The sequence below is a fragment of the Hylobates moloch genome, unplaced genomic scaffold (assembly GCF_009828535.3).
Source record: "Hylobates moloch isolate HMO894 unplaced genomic scaffold, HMol_V3 SCAFFOLD_7, whole genome shotgun sequence".
Lineage (NCBI taxonomy): Eukaryota > Metazoa > Chordata > Mammalia > Primates > Hylobatidae > Hylobates > Hylobates moloch.
Genome location: NW_026652282.1, coordinates 126,627,897 through 126,649,732, shown reverse-complemented (window position 1 = coordinate 126,649,732; position 21,836 = coordinate 126,627,897). Strand labels below are relative to the sequence as shown.

The following is a 21,836-nucleotide window of genomic DNA, read 5'->3' as shown; positions in this document are numbered from 1 at the left end:
CTCGCCATGTGCAGAGAAGGAACCCATGCGTTTCCAGACCCAGGGGTTGCTTGGTTTCTAGCTTGGTTTCTGTCTGTACCCCATCTTGCTATTGTGTGACTTGAGTAAGCCCATCTCCACTTCCTCATCTTATTAGCTAGGAACAATCTATCTCAAATTCATGTGTGCACAGAGTTCAGTGCCCAGCACACTAAAGCATGTTCAGTAAATGTGTTAGCTGATGTTATTTTCACCATATGATTATGATCACTCTCTATTCTACTGATGGGTTGAGAGAGGTTCGTCTGTCGCCAGGTGAGTGCAGTGGGAACCTCGGTCATGAAGTCCACCTCCGGTTCACTCTCCGAGTAGCTGGGACTACAGGCGCTCGCCACCACGCCCGGCTAATTTTTTTTTTTTTTTGTATTTTTTAGTAGAGACGGGGTTTCACCATGGTCTCGATCTCCTAACCTCGTGATCCGCCTGCCTCGGCCTCCCAAAGTGCTGGGATTACAAGCGTGAGCCACCGCGCCCGGCTCCACTGATGGGTTTTATAAACCCACCAGCACTGAAAAGAGATGAGTAGATGTGCTAAAATGAGAGTAAAGGCTCAGTTTATCATTGGTGTTTATCCCAAAAAAAAGACTAGCACAATGCTCACCAGATTATAATCTCCCAAGTGCCTAGAACATCATGCCAGGCTAGTAACATAGTAAAGTCTATTGAATTTTGCAAGTATTTGCTGAGCCCTTTGCCTGGGCTAGATACTGTCGGGGCACCAGAGAGATTTAGAGATGATTAAGACTTGGCCCAGCAAGAATGTTCAGTCAGCCAAGGGTATTCAGCCACAGGAGCTGGACCTGGAAAGAGAGGCAGAATTTCCAGGGTGGAGGAGCTTCATCTCGAAAGACACACAGAATTCCCAGAGTACGGTCATGGAGAAAGGGCATTCCAGGCTTGGCAAACCAAGGAGCACAAGCACAGAGGGCCGACCACACATGGCAGCCTGTCTGGAGAGCTCCAAGGAGATTGGTATGACTGGGGGTACGTGACATTATGGAACGCAAAACCTGGCTGCTGAGAGGGTGGCTGTGCTTGCACTTGCATCTCTAGTCTGGTGCGAGCCATTGGAGGATTTTTCAGGGGAAGGAAAACTGGGCTGACCTGGTTCCAGCAAGCTCTCTGACAATCATGAGAAGCCCAGGGTCCAGGGGGATGAGTAGGTGTGACCTCCAGGAAATGGGGCACCACCATCAGACTATCTGTCCCATGGCTTACTTCTGTGAGATTTGAAATAGTGTAGACCTCGTCAGTCCATGAGCTAGTAATTATGCCCACCAATTACTGATTTATTTGCCTTTCTGAGATGTGCAGTGATCCCAAGGACAAAGATGGATTTACCTTATGTTTAGAAACTTCTAGAAGTTGAAGTGTTCCTAACCTTTTCTGTGGAGGTTGTACCTCACACTTAGAGTGTGTGATAAGCAGTTTCTTTTCCTAATTAAATGAAATGGAGAAAAGACACAAGCATCAGCTGTAAAGCTCCCAGTCAGTCACAGTCAAGAGACTGAATCTCATCTCTTTTATTTATTTTTTGTGTTAACTGGGGATTGCATTGGTCTGCACAGTGCTTGCTCCCATCCTGCTCCACTTGATTGAGTGGCTCCAGGCCCCGTCTTGATTGCTGCTGAAATAGAACTGCCCACGCTGTCGGGGTATCTTCCGCCGCTGGTCATTTCCATGTACCATCTGCAGTTTTTTCTGCCTGATGGGCTACTGAGGCACTGCAAGCGTATGTTAATGCTGATGGGGGGTCCTGTTTCTTGACCCATCACTAATATCTTGCAAGTCACACGAAGCTACCAGGGATTCCTGAGCAAAAGCTTAAAACGCTTCAGTTCTCTACAAATAAGCCCCATTCATTGCTTTTAGAGTGTGTTATCATGGAGCAGACAAGTAATCAGAACCTGAGTAATATTTGCATATTGAGGTCTTCAAAACTCCAGTGTGGCTATAAAATGGTGTTTAAAGTTATCAAGGAGCTAGGTATGCAGGCAGAGAGAACTGTCCATTGTAGAAAGCAATGTCTCTGCTCATGTCCCAGATAACCTTGCTCCAAGGACAAACTGGAGCTTGATGATATGAAGCTGCAGATGGCCGGTGAGCTCAGCTCTGTACTCACTAACCACCCCATGGGAGGGGCACTGAGCCCTCTATGGTTGGCATAAATCCCATTAGAATGGTAAAGAAATCCTTTTCACAAGTACATAGAAATCACTTGCTACGATTTCATGGGTTTTCTTGACTTTGTTGTTTTTGTTTGGGTTTTAGAGGGTGGGCATGAGTCATCTCTAAAACTGTTCAGGTAGTTAGGTTGTCTTCTTATTCCTATTTTTAAGTATTTATAATTTGTTCTTAAGAATTTGTCTGGAGGTCCACACCTCCCCTTGGAAAACCTTGCCTGTACTTTTCTTAATGGCACATTTTAAGTTTCTATGTTCCAAAACTTGCTTATCATATAACATGCTAATGACTAAACACATGCACACATCCACACCAATGCAAACGACATGTGGGCTTGGGAATGAGGCAAGCCTGGGTTTGCATCCTGCTCTGCTACTAGTGGGCTGTATGATTTTGGGCAATTTAGTTAACCTCTCTGGGCCTCAGTGGCCTCATTTGTAAAATAAGGGCAATAATAGTCCCTTTCTCATGGATGGCTGTTTATACAGATCGAATAAGACGAAATATTTAAAGAACCTGGGTTAGTGCCTAAAGCACAGCAAATGCTCAATAAATTCAGTGGTGGCAATTTTTATTGTTATTTCAAATATTACATCAAATTATCTACTGAACTATTATCCATTGCAAAGACTTGCCCACAGTAGGTGCTTAGTAAGTGTTTATTGCAATAAACTGAAGTGATTCTAACTATGTAGCTTAGATTTCGGGTATGAGCATTTCCTTCTCCACTGGGATGTTTGCTAATGGACATAGACGATCACTCACAGCTCAGGTATTAAAAGCAGGAGAGTAGAGGTGCTGCTTCATGTAGAAAGAAGAGCAACTTCTCATCATGGCAGGCTTCCAGCTGGTCGTTTGGACACCACTGTTGCTAAGCACTTGGTGTGCTCGTCAGGGTGCCAGGGCTCTTAGCAGCCACCCATTTGCGTTTTGCAGCTTTTGCTGACATGGATATCAAGTATGAAGTTATTTTAATTGCCTTTGGCTGAAAAAAATGGGTCATATGTTCAATATGTTCAATTCTGGTGAAATCCCTGTCTTCTAAAGCATGATAGAAAGGGGAGGTCCCACCCACACACAAGTCCTAAAGTCTTGGGGCCCTAGTGGGGTAGAGTTCAACAAGGGCTGCAGTTCAGGACATGGTTGTTGTGAGATTTACTCGTGACCGTTTGGTTTTGCAGATTCCTCAGCGTGTTTACACACACATACCTACAAACCAGTTTAGACTTGTGTGCTCCGTTGTGGGGGGTGGTCAGTGGGGTGGGGTAGGGTGGGATCAGGCTTGGTCAAAGTCATTGCTGATGAACTAGCTATCTGACTTAGCTTTGTTCCCATTTTCAACAAGACAGTGATTTCTCAAGCCAAGGGAGTCTTCACATGAGATCCACGGATGGGTATTAAGTGGTCCAGAAAACACTCCCAAATTCGATGTAAAATGTTGGTGGGCTGGAAAGGGGGAGACACCATAAGTGCTTTTTCTGTGGAGAGAAACCATAGCTTATAACTGGTTCTCAAAGAAGTCTATGACCCAAGACAAGCTAAGATCACAAAGCTGTTTGGTTTCGTTCCACCAAACCAGTTGGTGGGTATAACCACAACACCCAGATGACCCAGCTAGGCACTCAGGGCAGTGACAAGATCAGTCAGAACCATTTTGTGGCCAAGCAGCTGATGGATTGTTCAATCGGTTGTTGTAGACTCATGTAGACAAAGCCTGCAAGCTTGGGGAAGCCAGGCCCCCCCAGGTCAGCCTCGGGCGACAGCCCCCGTCCTGCCAGGCCCTGGGGAGTGAGTCCTTCCTGCCCGGCAGCTCCTTTGCTCATGAGCTGGCCCGAGTCACCTCCTCGTACAGCACCTCAGAGGCAGCGCCCTGGGGCGGCTGGGATCCGAAGGCCTGGAGGCAGGTGCCCGCTCCACTACTGCCTAGCTGCGACGCCGCAGGTAAGTCACTTCCCCCTGAGCCTCGCTTTCCTCATCTGTCAACGGGGCACAGTCCCCTGCTCAGCCTGCCCGCCTGCCTCACAGGGTTGTTGGGAGGAACACAGGAGGTGACAGCTCCGAAGGTAAAGCTCTGTCCACCCATGAGGGACCTCTAGTGCTTCCTGGGCCTGCTTGTTCCCTACTTTCTGCCCGGCATTCTTTGGCAAAGGGACAACCCAAGCAAGCAGAGTGCTCCAGGAGCCTCAGCCCCACCTCCAGGGAAATGAGTGGGGGATTGTCCAGGGTGCAGCTGCTCTCTCCCTCAGCTGTATGCCTTCCAGTACCCCGTTTCCATACCTGCCTGTCTGTCCCTGAGGCCAGACTGGGAACCTGAGGAGGACAGGGGCTGTGCTTCTGCACCTCCGAAGCCCTGCACCTCCGAAGCCCTGCACCTGATACCTGCCTGCTTGGCACCTAGTGGGTGCTCAGGAACTGCCTCTCCTGCCAGCCGTCTGCTGTGGATTCCAAACCCCGCCCAGGACTCCCACACCCTAGAGGCAGGAAGTTGGATTGCCCTACTGGAGGACTGGCAGTCCGGGCAGTACAGGCAGAAGGAATCCAAACCAAGCTTGTCCAAGAGGGCTGTGAGTTGGGATCATCCTCTAGATTCTAGAGTCTAGAAGGAATGGCTTGACTTGCCCCCAGAGTCGCATCAGTGGCCATGAGAGCAAGCGGATGGACACCAGCCAGAGGGGACCTTTGCAGAGAATTGCATCTGGTGCATAAAATATCAATGTGCACAGGATGTCTGCCCTATCTGCAGACAAAACTGGAGACATGAACATTTTCTAAGTGATAGTGATCAGAAGACGGTCATTAAGCTGAAAGGGCCTCCCAGGATCCTGGCCTTTAATGGAAATTCGGCTTTGGTATGTGCAGCCTTGTTCTTTTTATCCTGCCTGCCCTGGCCTGGAAGAACAAGCAGTGCTTTCCTTTCAAGGGCTATTGATTTCTCTCTCTCTCTCTCAGAGTCACAGAGCTCCTCAGCTGTTCACTCTTCAGCTGAAACCAGAGAAATCTTGTCCAGCACAAAGCTGCCAGGGAAACAGAATTAGCAAAACGGACGTCGTCCCCTCAGGATGTCGCTGTTTCCACCCTGGTCTGCCTTGCCTTTCCCTGTCTTTGGAAGCCACAAATGAAATGATCTCAGCTAGCTTGCCTTGAGAATTCTTGTCCCTCGCCTATTCTCTCTCTTCTCAAGCCAAGAGCTTTCACCCAGCAGTGAAGTGGCAGAGCAGATTTGTGGCCCCAAATCTTCTCTAAGAACCTTGGAAATTGGCCCCACCTGAGGGCCTTTGGGGGTCAGGCCTGGCATTCACTAAATCCTCCCTCTCAACACAGCCACTTTGTCAGTCCAGCCTGTGAGTCAGTACGAGAGAGAGGATGCAGGCACCACAGGGGAAGAAGAAAGGCAAGCTGGAAATATATTTGTTTCCTTTGCCCGGGATCATTCCCAGCATCTAAACCAAGTTCTTCCCAGACCCGCCAAGACTGAGGAGGAGTCAGAATAGAGTTTGCAGCAGTCATAGATCATGTGGGAAGACAGAAAACAAAGGGTAAAAAGAATTTCATATACAGATCTCTGCCGTTTGCTTTCAATGGCATTCATTTTGTGAAGCCCCCAGTGACAGCTTCAGACCAGTTCAAACCTGAGGGCAGCACCATTACCATGGGTGAGGTCTCCAGAAGGGCAAGGAAAGACCCCTAACATAGAAAATGGTGTGGCAGGTTCCAGTTCCCCAGTGGGGTCCCATGACTTGACCTTAGGTTTCTGCCAGCACCTGCCCACTCTCCATCCCTTCACCCTACTGGGTGGTCATTAGAACATTATCTGCTTTGATTGATTTACTTGTGTCCATAAGAGTAGAGACACACGGTGTTATCCCCATGCCCGGAACAGAGCCTGGCCCATCGTAGACCCATGATCAATGTTTGTCAACTGAGGGACAGAGGGACTGACTGGACTGTCACGTAAGCAATACCTTCCCGTCAGGGCCTTGGGAAGGTAGGTTCAGGGGCCCCAGAGTTACCGTGGCCCATATCCCCCTGGCTGCATTCTGGGCAAGGAAAGGCACAGAGCCAAGGAAACGCAAAAGGGCAGGTGTTCAGTGGGTTCCACCCCAGATCTTGGCATTAACAGTCCACTGGGAGAAGTGGCCCAATTCGTGCTCATTACTCCCAGTGGTCCTGCCTCCCTGCAGGCATTCCGGAGAAGCTGAGTCACAGGTTCTGAGAGTTAGGAGGAACTTAGGAAACAATCAAAACTTGCCTGCCATTCATTTTAGGAAGCCACTGTAGTTTCTGAAGGACGACCGAAGGGAATTTTTTCCTAAAAGTATCCATCCATCCTCCAACTAGGCTTCAGACAGCAGTGTCTACGTTGTCACTATCTATGGGCCATGGCCAGTCAGAGCCCATGGGTCTCAGGGGGCCCCACCCATGTGGGGGTGGGGGTCCCCACAACTCAGATCTTGAATGTGTGGTGGTCCCATGCAGTATACTATCTTCCTGTCATTCCAAAGGAAAAGTCAGAAGGGTGAATGAGTTGTTTCTAATTCTGGCTTCCAAAAAGTACAAAAGAAGGCTTTTTTCCTTGTGGAATACACTAGTGCTCAACCTTTAGGACAGATAGCTGAGCACCTTCTGCTGTGTGGCAGGCTGGCTCTCTGTGGGGGCACTCATGGAGCAGTGTCTGCTGGGAAAGGAGACAGGAGTTCCCTAGCATGGAGGGGTAGATAATCTCCCCGCTCCCTCCCCTCTTCTGTCCTCCCTTCCCCTTCTCCCTCCTCCTCTCCCCTCCCCTTCCTTCTCTCCCCTCCCCTTCCTCCTCCTCCTCTTCCTTCTCTTGCTCTCCTTTCTTCTCTCTCCCTCTCCCTCTCTCCTTCCCTCCCTTCCTTCCTCCCTTCCTCCACATTCTTCATAAAACACGGCTTTGGATCCATTCACTGCCATCCCCCAGAAGCTATGTCATTTGAATTCTTGTCCAAGTCAGGATGCTCTCCTCCAAGGGCTCATGGGGCAAGGAACTGCAGCCCGAATCCGGGTAAAATCCAGGAACGTTTTGTGGGCATCTGTCTCAGTCCCCCTGATTGTTTGTCCTCTGCCTTTCCCCCGTTGGAGCCCTTTTGCCCGCTTAAGTGGTTGAGTTGGTAGTGAGATCATTTTTCCCATGCAGTGGTGAGAAAGCAGCACTCAGGTGATGGCACCTGGGTAAACCGGAGACATTAGCACGTGGTGGCTGGTGAGTGAAGCCGGTGCAGTGCCTGGCATGGGCTCAGTTGTGCCAGCAGGCAGTGGTGGAGTTTGGGCTTTTTCCCCTCTCTCCTGCCCAGCACACAACCCCCAGAGACAGGTGGGGGCTTTACAGCTTCCTGGCATCAGCCTGAAGCTTCTAGAAAGGCATCCCCAGGACTTCCAAGGTTGCCATCTTGGCTGAGACTGTGAATGTGGTCCCTTGTCTGAGAGTGGGGGCTGGGAGGGGATGTGACAGAGGAAGAGCTGGGCCTTAGTTCTCTGGGGGTCACCATGAGAAGCACACCTGGGCTTGCACAGAACTCAGTGCTGCTTGTCAGTGTCACCTGGCACAATAGGACCTAGTGCCACAGTTGCAGCCCTAGAAAATTTGACGACCCCTTCATAGCTTTGTTTATAAAAGGCCACACGACCTAGGCTGTGCTTCATAAGAGAGCAGAAAGCGAGTGTCCCAGTCACTAAGCAGCAACTTTCAGGCACCGTTTCCTCCTGGTCACTGAAACCATTTGTCATTTCCTGTTTTCTCCATTTTCCAACGATTCTAATTGTCAGTGTCAAAAGGCAACAACTGTTTTCTTGGGGCTTATCTTTGGAGCACATTGATTCAGAACAAAGGATGGGAGCCTCCATCTGCAAAACAAAGGAAGCAGCCTCCTCGGGAGGCCTGGAGAGAATGCTCTGGCTCCTTTTGCCAGGGACAGCAGGACCAGCATAGGAGCAGAGGGCTGGCGGTGCCTCTGGACACTGCCGTAAGGTGAAGAGCCCGTGGAGGGCTGTTGCTTGCTGGTGGCACCCCAGACTTGAAGGTCCTGCAGAGCTGGCCACCGGCACCCAGGCTGGGTGTCAGCAGCGTTGTGTGGCCTTGGCAGTTTCCATAGTGATAGGCTGGCCAGCTTTTCCATTAGACTCCGGGGTCCTCTGGAATGTGTGCTTCCCGGGATGAAGACGCCCCAGCACCCACTGAAGCCTGCCCTGCCCCGGCGGCCTTTCCTTTTGTCTGGCACGCCCCTGGGCTTGGCTTTCTCTTTCCGTCCCTCCCTTTGGACTTTTTACCACACTTCCCCTGCTGTTTCCTTAGTCACACTCTCCAGCCTCCATCTGCCCCTGCCCCTGAACCCCCACCTCTGTACAACTATGTTATTTGATGAAACCAATGCAGCAACTGGTGGGGATGGAGTTAAGGACCGTTTAGACCTAGCCAGCCATGCAGGAATCCGTCCCCAGAAGCAGCGGAAGCACCTGGTCTGCAATTAGGAGGTACTGTACTTCTTAGCCGTGTCACCTTGGGCAAGTCATTTAACCTCTCTGAGCCTCTGCTGTCACATCAGTAAACTGGGGACTGTAGATCTTCTGCCCTGATGTCCTGAGACTGGTACAAGAAGAGCCAAAGCGAAAGGGCTGCCTTCAGAAATGGCCGCCAACCCTGAGCATCTCAGGCAGATCCGGATGGTGTGGCCTTGGGCAGTGATCATGTGACCCCCGTGCTCCTCAGTGTCCACATGGGGTGTTGCTAGATGACATAAAATAATGGGTGAGACGTGCTCAGTATAATGAGAGCTTGAGAAGGCAGATCCCACCCCCACCCCCACCCCCACCGCCACCCCTTGCCACCTTGCCAATGCTTCGGCAGGGAGAGGGCAGCTCCATAGGGCAGCTGAGACACAGCCCCTCACTGCCCACACGGCAGCTCCAGTGGAGGGGGAGGCGGGGACCAGGACAGGAAGCGAGCTAGGGGCGGGAGAGAAAAGCAAACCCCAGTCTGGTGGAATCGCTTCTGGTGTAGTCTTCCCGGTGCCATGTGTTTGTCCTCTCTGCCTTGGCAGGAACCAAGGCCAGGAACTGCTGCCAGGCCTGAGAGCCGGGCACAGTCCCAAGCACTGGGTCTCTACCCCGCCCCACTCCCGCCAGCCCCACTGAGTGCAGAGAAGGGTTCCCAGAAGCCCTTTGCTGGAAAAGCAGGCACTGCACGGGCAGCCCGTGTTGTACAGTCAAGTCCTCTGGCATCTGGGGGGACACAGAGCAGAAAGTGGACTTGGAGCGTGTGCTCCCAGACAGAGCTGCCTTGGTGGTTGAGAAGGGGAGAGAGATGGCAGCAGTTGAGCAGAGATGGCCGGGCTCCCCTCACTGTGTGGGGTGAGGCTTCAAGCACTGGACTGGGAGTCAGACCTGGATCCGAGTCACGACCTGACACCAACTGGCCGAGGGTCTCAAAGCAAGTCATGCCTTTTCTGGGTCTGGGGGCCTTCATGTTATTCCCTCCTGGCTATGTTCTTCCCCTTTGCTCCTCGAGCCGCTCCCAGACTGAGTGCTGAAACTGCGGCCTTGAAACTTGGCTCGCTCCTCCCCCTGCCCACCCAGCCAGCTTTCAGATGGAGACAGGAAGCTCCTCCCAATTGCCTATGCTGCAGCTAGTCAGGAGAAGGGCGGGAGGTTGGCAGTAAGTGTTTGGCTACTCCCATTGTTGGAGACTGTGTCCACCGGACCATGTGATCATCTGGCCGTTCATGCCAGGACCACCAGGAACAAGCCTCAGTCCTCTTCCTGATGTCCTTTCCCTATGAGAGCCCTGCGGAGGCTAGGTACCCACCACTGCAGAGCCCACAGTCTGCTCTGCCCCAGCCACGGCATCCTCGGCTTGCTCAGCCATTCTTTGTCTGGGTAGCTTGAAGTCCAATCCCCACTCTCATTACTTACCATCCTCTGAATGCAGCCAGTCTGTCTGGGTCTCCCTGAGACTGGCACGCCCAGACTCCTGTGGGTATAGTCTGGCCAAGGCAGAGTTAGCATAGGACTGTCACCTCCCTCCTTCTACATACTCTGCTTCTATTAATGCAGCCTAATGTTACATTTGTTCTTTTGGTGACCGCATCTCACTGCTGACCCATCCTGAGCAGATGGACATCCAAAATGCCTAAATCTTTTTTCTGTGTGCTCTTGCTATAAAGTTCTGTCTCTCCTGCCCCATTCTATGCTGTTGCATTTGGTGTTTTTAACCCAGGTGCAGAATCTTACTTGATTTATACCTGTGGAATTTTGCTCGAGAGGGTGGGGCATGCATGCGAGTGTATGTTGGTGTGTTCATTCATGCTTTCTGCTGCACCAAAGCCAAGTCCTAGGTCCCCACGCAGCCATCCTAAGGCTAATTATTTATTGGTAGCTGTAATCTAATTTGTCTTTTTCATCTTCTGTTTAGCAAGAGGAACAGAGATCAGGTCTTATGGCAATGACCCCTGAACGGCAGAATGCATATATCTCCCAACAGATGAGTCCATTTCAAGGTAAGCAGTTAAGGCCAGTGTTCCCAAAGGGGTGGGCAAGGGGTGCATATGTGGAAGTGGGGTGAGAATTCATTTCAGAGTAAGCAGTTACTGTGTTTCTGAAAGCATTGAGAGAGAGGAGATCTGAAAATCAGTTAAATAATTCATCCAACTCTAAGAGCAGGATCCCAATCGAAGGCCTGGTCTAAATGACTCCAAAATCACCATCTAATTCAAGAGACTGATTTCCCTGAGTCAGGCCCCTTAAAGCAGCTATTTCAATGGGACAGGGAAACACCGCCTAGGATCTGGATTAGAATCACTTGGGGGCTGCCACACCCCCAGGGCTCTGATCCTGCCCTTCTCCCACACACACCTTCACACACTGCTGCAGTGACCTTCCATTTCTAATGGGTTCCTGGGCCATCTGTCAGGTATAGGGAATGGAAAAGGGGTTGGGGAGGCTCTGCTTCAGAAAGTTTGTGTCAGAGGCTCCCAGAGCCTCCACAGATAGATAGCAGGTGTCCCCACCCTACCATGGCAGCTATAAATGTGATCAACATTTATTGACCTAGGATACAGCAGTTAGCAAAAGGCCTGATGTAGTTCCCACTCCATGGAGCTTGCAGGCTAGCCAAGAAGTCATGAGTTCAGCAACCCTTACGCACCAGTGGGATGAGATTGGACCAGGCCAAGGGTAGTCTTGGGAACACTCAGCATTTGTCTGAGGGTCAGATGAGGCTGCTTGCCCTCAGACAGGAGGTCAGCATCTTTATTGTAGCCCATGACACCTCTACACCATTGCTCTTCTGGTCTTATGGAAGACCTCTTTGGGCCTAATACCAGCGGAGTCCGTGTCCCACTTGTCCAGGCTGGAGTGCCACATCAGGCACACTCCAGTTGCAGGGACAGCACAGACAAGTTTCAGGAAGGCTGGTGGCCTCCAGGAGGTTAACCTTATAAGGCTACATTGTAACCTAGTTGAAAAACATACACATGCCATGATAATAAAAGAACCTAGGCACCATTGCAAGAGAAAAAATCATTTTTGTAGATACGAGCATGGACGCTTGGGTGGGTCAGACACACTGGGCTTGTGCCCTGACTGCACTGTCTCCCGTACTTGACCTTGGGTAAACCATATGACTGCTACATGACTTAGTGTCCACTCCAAAAAAGTACCTGTAGATATTGGCCACAGTAGATATCAGCTAGAGTGGACTCTCATGACAATGAGGGGAGATGCATTCCCCATCTTAGGCACCTGGGACTCTACCTTCCATCTTCTGCTCCGTGTCTCTCCGTCCCCAGGCTGTTCAGAACTCAGGGAGTCCAGAATCCCAGCTCCCAGATTTCAGCCTTCAGAAAGGAAACCCATTACAGTTCAGTTGAACAAATGTTGTCTGAGCCCCACATCTGGGCTCAGAGGCCATCTAGGCTATGAGGAGAACAGAGGGGAACAAAGCACCGTCCACACTCCCTCACCACACTCACTTGCTGTCCCAGGTCACATCCATCAGGTAGAGAATCTAAGAGGCTGAGCTAGCTCCCGCCACCAGCCCAGCCCACCCCACCTGGCCCCTTCCTTCCTTCTACAAAATATGCACCACCTGTCAAGGGGTGGGCAGTGCCAGGCCCTGCATACAGAGCACTGAGTGTAAAGGCGGACATGGACCCTGGCCTCCGGGAGCTTCCAGTTTTCTTGAAGAGACAAATCAGCTGGCATTTCAGTCCAGTGTGATCTGCTCTTGGTGAGCACAGACCTAGGGAGTTGGGGCAGCTTCCCAGAAGAACTGCAGTCCAGGCTGAGGGCAGAGAAATGAGGGGAATTGTGAGGAATTGGGGAGCAGGGGGGAGCTCAGTAGAGAGCCAAGGGCGGGAGATGAGAAGTCCGTGCTGGGCCAGGAGCTCCCCTCCGGTGGCCACAGCCCGAGTCGAAGATGCCTTTGGAACTCATCCCCACTTCTCTCTTTCTGTACGTAGCCGTCCAAGAACAAGTCACCTCCAAGTGTAGCCGGATCAAGGCAAGCCCCCCATCTAGCAAGCACTTGATGCCGCCCAGAACTGGGCTCCTTCAGAACAATCTGAGTCCAGGAATGATCCCACTTACCAGGCACCAGAGCTGCGAGGGCATGGGAGTGATCTCACCAACTCTGGGGAAGCGGCAAGGAATTTTCACCTCCAGCCCCCAGTTTCCCATCCTCTCACACTCAGGCCAGACTCCCCTGGGCAGTCTTGGCTCTGTCTGCCAGCATACACAGAGTCCCAAGGCCACCCCACCGGAAGTGCCCCTGCCTGGGTTCTGTCCCGGCTCCCTGGGCACCCAGTCCTTGAGTCCCCACCAGCTCAGACAGCCTAGTGTGCCAAGAATGCCCACTGCGTTCAACAATGCTGCATGGGTCACGGCGGCAGCAGCTGTGACCACAGCAGTTTCGGGGAAACCACCCCTCAGCCAAGTGGATAATAGCGTTCAGCAGCATTTTGATAGCAACTGCATCTTTGCCAAGGCGCCTGTGAGAGTGCCCCTGGTGGCCCCAGCGTTCCCATCGCAGCGGGCACTTGCGCCTCCCAATCAGATGGCCTCTGAAGGCAGGCCTGGCCAGAAGGTGAGTGCTGCTCTGGCCAACAACCCCAGCTTCAGCCTGCCGGGCAGCCAGAGCCTCAGGCAGAGCCCGGTGCGGGGCCCGGTGCCTGTAGCGAACACCACCAAGTTCCTCCAGCAGGGTATGGCCAGCTTTAGTCCCCTGAGCCCCATACAGGCCATCGAGCCACCAAGCTATGTGGCTGCTGCTGCCACCGCTGCTGCTGCTTCTGCCGTTGCCGCCAGCCAGTTCCCAGGTCCGTTCGACAGAACGGGTATTCCCCCTGAGCTGCCACCTGCCGACTTTTTGCGCCAGCCCCAACCCCCACTAAATGATCTGATTTCGTCACCTGGCTGCAATGAGGTAGATTTCATTGAAGCTCTCTTGAAAGGCTCCTGTGTGAGCCCAGATGAAGACTGGGTGTGCAACTTGAGGCTGATCGATGACATTTTGGAACAGCATGTTGCTGCTCAAAATGCCACAGCCCAGAATGCTGGACAAGTCACCCAGGATGCTGGGGCACTTTAAAGCTGAGCGGGATGCCCACAGAAACCCCCATGGTGACATCACTCTAGGAAGTGGTGTCAATCCATACCCGCAGTTGTCTCCCGTTACAATTTGAGTGGTGTCGTCAGCCCATGCTTATCCCTCTCTCTACCTGTGACAAAATGGAAAGCTGGTGATTTTTCAAGCTACGTGTACATATTTGAAAATTTTGTAAATGGTTTTCCTAAACATTAATGACAGAAGTATTTATACTTCATTTTGTGACTTTGTAAATAAAGCGGCGGCTTTTGTTTCAGTAGAGTTGTGTTTACTATGCATTGTTTTGTGTTTATTATACAATGTTACAAATACGCAGACTGTGTTGTTTGCTCCAGTGATACCTTGTTAAGCTAGGTGGCTGAGTCGCTTATGGTTTTAATGCAATGAGCAATGTGGATGTGACCAAGAGTTGTTGTGCAAGTTGACAAATGCCAAATAGAAAACCACTTGGCCATTTATTTCTATGTTCACTAAAAATCCTATTGCCTTGTGTGATTCTTGATCTCTTTCGCAAACCTTTCAGTCTCCGCTAGCTCTTTCCTAATGAGCACTTACAGCAGAAGCCGTTTTATCGTTAAGCGCCCCACAGAGACACTCTACCAGGAGGCTGAGAGAGTTCTCCAGATCTGGGAGAGGCGCAGAGAGAGCGTGTGAGCCGAGCACTGTCTCAGCAACCCACCTTGAGGAGCTAGAGTATCCTCCTCCCTTTACCATTCAGACCGAGAGAAAAAGCCCAGCTTGTGTGCACCCTCGTGGGGTGAAGGCGAGCTGTTCCTGGTTTAAAGCCTTTCAGTATTTGTTTTGATGTAAGGCTCTGTGGTTTGGGGGGGGAACATCTGTAAACATTAATAGTTGATTTGGGGTTTGTCTTTGATGGTTTCTATCTGCAATTATCGTCATGTATATTTAAGTGTCTGTTATAGAAAACCCACACCCACTGTCCTGTAAACTTTTCTCAGTGTCCAGACTTTGTGTAATCACATTTTAATTGCCACCTCGTATTTCGCCTCTACATTTGAAATCTGGCGTCTGTTTCGAGCCAGTGTGTTTTTTCTTTGTTCTGTAATAAACAGCCAGGAGAAAAGTGCCTCTATGTTTTTATTTTTCAAGGGAGTATTCAATACCTACAAACCCACGTCAGGAAGCCTGCTAGTGGCTTTGGTTCTTTCAGAGGCTGCTCGATGCCTTGTGTGTCAGAAAGAAAGATTCAGTAGTTTTGCATCACGGCAAAGAAGCCTGTTATTTGGGGCTCAGCCCCTCATTTTATAGAGGATGAAACAGGGGGATGGGAGGCCACAAAGACAACTGCCCCGGGAGCAGGGGTGGGGGAGACTTGCCCTGAGGGTCTAGACTCTCTGCACCACCGTCCTGTCTCCCTTGCTGAAGACCACACATGCCCTTCTTTGACCAGACCCTGCCACCTGATAGGCCAGGACCTGGTAGGCGGGTACCCGGGTTTCATGGATGGAACCACATCTCCCCAAAAGTGGGGAGGTAGCTATTGGGATGCACGCCTCCCGCCATGTGCTATAGGAGAGCAGCTGAAGCAACAGTTGGGATCAGAGGCAGTCACAATTGAATGCGTCATCACATTTATCCCTCTAAGTGGCTGGGAGAGTTGATATCCTCATCCCTAAGGTACAAAATGTTCCAATTTGATCAGTGGCTTTCAGGAGCTGAGAAAGGCACGTGCTCTGAGGCAGAGCCGTTATGTCCCACAGAGCCTAAGAATGCTCTAAGAACATGCTCCCTGCCAAAATTCTCAATGGCTGTGACAAGGGACAACAATCGACCAATGGGGGTGGAAGCAGACCTCCCCAGTCCAGGGGCCAGAGATGGGACAGAGGGGTTGTAGAAAGAGTCATTGTCCCAACACTCCAGCTCTTGGCCAGTCCTCACACAGTCCCCTCCTGCTTCCTGCTGAGAGAGATATCCTCATAGGTCTGGGTAAAGTCCTTCATTCAGCCTTCATTCCCTGTCACCAACTTTGTCTCTGTTCTCCCTGCCCGTCTCAGGCAGCACTCCTCAGGAAGCCTTGCCAGGAGCCAGCCTCACTGCAGCTCCCACTATTGTCCCTCTGCCTCAAGTGTCCCATCCATGCCAGGCCCCAGGCAGGCTGCAGCTTTCCCTCAGGGCCACACCAAAGCACTTGGGCTCAGTTGTGCTGTCCCCCTCTGTCACTGAGCTCAGGGGCAGCAGGGGTGGGGTGCCAGGAGGCCCATTCGCCCTTCTCTGGCTCTGTGTTGGACCCACCCGCCCAGCCACTGCTGCTTAGAACCTACCCGCTGGGAAAAGGAAGCCCTCCCGGAGGGGCCACCTCAACCTGAGAGCCTCATGGATCAGAGTTGTCCCCACTCAGCTCTGCCAGCCCTCAGAGACCCACAGATAAAAGCTGAGCTTGCCTCGCAGAGCTGGTTCCATCTTCCATTCCCAGAGGGTTCAACTTCCTACCCCAACCACACAGGGAACCTCAAGGCTGAGCCAGTGTGGGCTGCAGTGCAGACCAGCTTCCTGGACGCGTCCTGCCACCCGACCCCAGGCTGGCCTCACTGCCCCTGGCAGTCCTGACCCTAGCCTCGTTCCTCCTGGCAGTGCGCGTTCGGCCAGTCTGCTTTCCCTTCGCTGTCCTCTCGCTGTACTGTCAGCCTCTCCTTTTCCAGGTGCCCCCCAGGGGCTTTCCACATGACCCTGTCACCCCACAGCCCATCCAGCACCAATTCCAGCTCTCTGCCACCCTTCAAAGGAGTGACAGTGCCCTGCTTCACCTCCCACTCACCCCTCAACCCAGAGCAATCTGGCTCCAGTCTTGCCTCCTTCCCCCTAAGTACTCTAGTCAGAGTTCCAAATTCCTCCTGGTCATAAAGCCAAATGAAGCTTCCCGGTCCTCAGCGGGCTTGCCACTTCGGCAGTACTGGACTCTCTCCTCCCAGAAACCTGTTCCCCCTTGGCTCCTGGAGCCCACACTCTGCTGGAATCCTTCTGCCTCTCTAGCCTGTAGCCTGGCCCTCTCTCCCAACCTGAGGTCCATTCTCTCCTGCTCCTCTACAAGATGTTGCTCCTTCCATTACTTCCTCCCTCTCAACCAAGGCTCCTTCATTAGCTCTTTATCTTCTGGTTTCTTCCCCTGGGCAGACGAATGGGTTCAAGAGCCTGTGGCCCAGCAGCCCAGCACTCCGGGATCTCAGCACTTCAGCATCCCAGTACCCTAGCATCTCAATACCCCAGCACCCCAGCACCATAGTATTCCAGCACCCCATTGTCCCAGCATCTCAGCACTCCAGCATCCCAGCACCCCAACACCCCAGCAGCCCAGCATCTCAACACCCTAGCACTGCAGCATCTCAGGACCCCAGCACTTCAGCACCCTAGCACACTAGTACTCCAGCATCTCAGCACCCCAGTACCTAGGCATCCCAACACCCAGTACCCCAGCACTTAAGCATCCCACCACTAATCTGAACACTCCAGCACCCCAGCACCATAGTGTTCCAGCATCCCAGCATCCCAACACCCCAGCACTTCAGCATCCCAACACCTCGGCATCCCAACACCCCAGCACTGCAGCATCTCAGCACCTTAGCATCCCAGTGCCCTAGCATCTCAACACTCCAGCACGCCAGTACCACAGTATTCCAGCACCCCAGCACCCCAGCATCCCAAGATCCCAGCATCCCAACACCCCAGCAGCCCAGCAGCCCAGCTTCTCAGCACCACAGCATCCAAGGACTATCCCAGCATCCCAGCAACGCAGCACCTCAGCATCCCAACACCCCAGCATTTCAGCATGGCAACACCCCAGTACCCCAGCACTTCAGCACCCCAATATCCCAGCATCTCAGTGACCCAGTATCACAAAACCTCAGCATCCTAGCACCCCAGCACCCCAGCACCTTAGCACCTTAGCATCCCAGCATCTCAGCGCCTCCGCATCTTGACATTCTGGCTGAGGTCAGCGTGGTGTATCTAGTCGGGGGTCCTAACTTTCCCTTCGCAGGGAAATGCTGCTGGACTGGGTCTCATGTTGGGCTGAAGCTCTCCAGACCCCTTGAAGACAGGATAAAAGAGCTTGGAGACTGCTGGGTGTCCCCCATGGAAGAGTTCACTCTCATCCTGCTTTGACAACAGCCTTCTCTGGGGTCCCTCACGGGCCCCTCTTTCTTACTGCAAGTTTGTCCCTGAGAAGACTGTGGTGCAGAAGGCACTCAGCTGCCTGTGGCTCCTGAAGAGCTGAAGGTGGAGGCCTGAAGGCCTCCCTATGAGAAGCTCAGAAAAACCATGATTGCTAGGGGGGAGGTGCTCCCTCTACAACCCACTCCATAATCTGCCCCCCACCCAGCTCTGAGGCCAACCCCAGGGGAAAGTGCCAGATCCCCAGGGAGGTGTGTGAGACCTCAGGGGCTCCCTCCCCTCTTACAGCAGGCTCAGGCCCCTGGGGACCCCAGGGCCAAGGTCTGTGGGTAAGCTACTATCTCCCACTTGTCCTCCAGCCACAAAAGCCAGGGGGGGTCTGGCAACGGACATGAGGTTCTGAAGAAGCACATGTGACTGGCTTCCTAATGCGTGGTTGTTCAGTGATTCAATAAACATGCATGTGCCAGGCATGGGGAAATAGACAGACATGATCCCCAACCTCTCCCGGAGTGAACTGGGAGGGAGGAGTGTTCATCCCTCAGGATTATACCAGAGAAACAAACCAGCAGGAGATATATATGGTTTTGGGGGGTCAATGAAGAGGAAAAACCTGGCAAGGCAAGTCCAAAATCCATAGGACAGGCTGTCAGGAAGGGCAGCCTGGAACCTCTCAAGCAGGAGCTGATGCTGCAGTCCACAGGCAGAATTTCTTCTTCCTGGGGGAAATCTCAGCTTTGTTCTTAAGGCCTTTCAACTGATTGGCTGAGGTCTGCCCCTTCCCCCACATTCTCCAGGATAATCTTCCTTACTTAAAGTCAACTGATTAATCACAGCTACAAAATCCCTTCACAGCTACACATGGATCAGTGTTTGATTGACGAACAGCCACTATAGCTTAGCCAAGTTGACACATAAAACTAACCATCACAGGGGGACAAATGATGTAAACACATCAACAAATAAAACAGTAACAAGTTGTGTTAAGGTCTATGGAAAAAACACAGAAGGGGCAGAGAGAAAGAAAGCAGGAAGGAGAGTCCCAGTTTGGTAGGGCTTGTGGGAAGTGGGGAGCAGTTCTCTTTAGCTAGGATGTTTGGGAAAGACGTATCTGAAGGAGTGATATTTGAGCTTAGATTAAAAGATGGGAAGGAGCAAGCCATGCAAAGAGCTAGGATGTTCCAAGCAGAGATGGAACAGCAAGTGCAAATGGCAGGAGGAATAGAAGGAGGCTGGTGGGTGGGGTCCAGTGAGCAAGAGAAGGGCAGGCAGGGGGGGGGGAGGGGGGGGGTGGGCAGGCCCAGACCACCCAGGGCCCTGGAGACTATCCTGATCCAACAAGGGAAGCCTTGGGTCACTTCAGTGTCCATGTGGAGAATGGACCTCAGAATGAATGAGGGAGGCAGGAAAGAGGGCCTCTACCTCCAGGGCTTCTCCCTGTGGACTGTGCATAGACATCTCCAACTCAGAAAGTCTGAACCAAACCTTCCGTAGTTCCCCCCAAGTCTGGGCAGCCTCCTACTCAGTGAAAGGCAGCCATCACACTTCCCTGCCCTGCTCCCGGATGCCCCAAACCCTCTTGGTCTCCAAGTCCAGAACCTGGGACTTGTCCTTGATGTTTGTCTTTCCCTCACCCCTTCCGTATTCTGGGAAGATGGGTTTTTTCCCCCAGATGAATCTGTAAAACTTCTGTGATCACAGTAAAAATTCTGGCAGTATTATTTTCTGGAACATGACAAAGTGATTCAAAATTATTTATCTGGAAGACTACAAAACAAGAATAGCCAGGAAATTTCTAAAAAGAAAGAAGAAGGAGAAGGAGGAGAAAGAAGGAGGAGGAGAAGGAGGAGGAGGAGGAGAAGAAGAAGAAAAGAAAAGAAAACCAAGAAAGGGTTCTAGCGCTACCAAATATTAAAACATATCATGAAGCTATTTAAAACAATATGGTTGTGGATACTGAAAAAGATGTGAATAAAGTGGAAGGAAAATAAATAGAAGTGCACATGAGGATTGAGACTGTGAGAAAGGCAGCATCTCACATCAGAGAGGGATGTTCAACACCTGGTGTTGGGAAAACTGGCTAGTCATTTAAACCAAACAACTAGGTCCTCTACCTCACTCCTGACACTGAGATACATTTAGATGATTCAAAGAGTAAGATAGAAAAAAATAACACGTGAAAACACTATCAGAAAACAACGTGGGCCAGGTGCGGTGAGTCACGCCTGTAATCCCAGCACTTTGGGAGGCCGAAGTAGACAGATCACCTGAGGTGGGGACTTCAAGACCAGCCTGACCAACATGGTGAAATCCTGTCTCTACTAAAAATACAAAATTAGCTGAGCGTGGTGGCGCATGACTGTAATCCCAGCTACTCAGGAGGCTGAGGCAGGAGAATCACTTGAACCTGGGAGGCAGAGGTTGCGGTGAGCCGAGATCACGCCATTGCACTCCAGCCTGGGCAACAAGAGTGAAAATCCATCTAAAAAAAAAAAAAAAGCCAAGGTGGATATTTTTATAGTATCAGGGTAGATCAAGCTTCTCCAATCATGACATGAAACTCAAAACCATAAAAGAAAAGAATGATAAAATTGCCCACATAAAGTAAAAAGCTTGCACACAGAAAAACACCATACAAGTTACAAGACGAACAGCAAAATCAGAGAAAAAACATTGCAATGCATGACACACAGAGGCCATTGTTCCTAATATTTAAAAATAAAAGTAGTGGATCGTCTACAAAAAGATGAAGACAAGAATTTCGGAAAACCAAATACTGCATGTTTTCACTTACAAGTGGAAGCTAAACACTGAGTACACATGTACACAAAGAATGGAACCATAGGCCGGGCATGGTGGCTCACGCCTGTAATCCCAGTACTTTGTGAGGCCAAAGCGGGCAGATCACCTGAGGTGAGGAGTTCGAGACCATCCCGGCCAACATGGTGAAACCCTGTCTCTAAATATTTGGAGATTTTCATAATAAAATATTGGGGGAAGATAATTTTTAAATACAGAGGTACTTTTCAAGTACAAATCCAGCAATCTGAGGTGAAAGAAAACAGCCAGAGACAAAGTTTGTATTTGGGAGAAGAAAGAGGGATGGCATTTAATTTTCCTACAACCACTTTTCTGAAGCCAGTATAACTTAGCATGAAACCAGGGGAAGAATTCAACAGCTACTTGTGAATGGATAGAGGGATAGGTAGATAAACAGATGAAATAAAACAACCAAACAGAATATTTCACCTATTCTGACAACATTTTGCAGAAACTGACTCAACCCGTTGTTCAGCTGTTTTGCTCACCTGAATTAACCCTGTATTTTTCATATTTTCAAAATTGTTCTGTTTAAAATTGTTTCCATTTTTATCTTCTTAGTTAAATTACCTCAAGAAACATTTACTCATTTGTATGTACTACATAAGAAATGGAGGCAGAGCTCTTTCAAAGCAATAAGAAAAAGATGAATCACCCAACAAGAAGGAAATGAACAAATGACATGAACCGTCACTTAATAGAAGAAATGCAAATTGCCAACAAACACATAGAGGACCTTAAACCTCCCTCATAATGAAAAGAATGCCAGTAAGACCAATGATGCCCTGTCATGTCATTTCTATCAGATTAGTCCCCAAAGGAACAACTGATAATAGTCAATGTAGATGAAGCATGCGAACACAGGCCCTCCCTCCCCTTCACTGTTGATCTGGAGGGCAAACACATGTAACTGTTGTAGGGGCAGTCTGGTAATTCTTGGGACAGCGACAACTTTGGTGGTTGTGCCTCAGCGTCACCTGTGGAGCTTTTGATAATACACCTGCCCTGGGTCCTAACCTCGAAGAGAATCTATTTTTTCCTACTGCCC

General features: G+C 50.8%; 1 protein-coding gene across 8 annotated transcripts in view; it reads left to right on the top strand.

Moving 5' to 3' along the window:
* MAMLD1 (mastermind like domain containing 1) overlaps positions 1-14,927 on the top strand; it is a 147,006-nt gene extending 132,079 nt beyond the window's left edge. For 7 of the 8 annotated variants that reach the window (XM_032757789.2, XM_058441612.1, XM_058441615.1 and 4 more), the window contains 2 exons: positions 10,649-10,733; positions 12,696-14,927. In XM_032757789.2, coding sequence (XP_032613680.1) covers positions 10,649-10,733; positions 12,696-13,822 — 1,212 coding nt within the window. In that variant the 3' untranslated portion in view covers positions 13,823-14,927. Of the gene's footprint in view, positions 1-3,920; positions 4,165-10,648; positions 10,734-12,695 lie in introns of all 8 variants that reach the window. The other variant, XM_058441616.1, reaches the window with a different exon arrangement.
* The last annotated feature ends 6,909 nt before the right edge of the window (positions 14,928-21,836 follow it).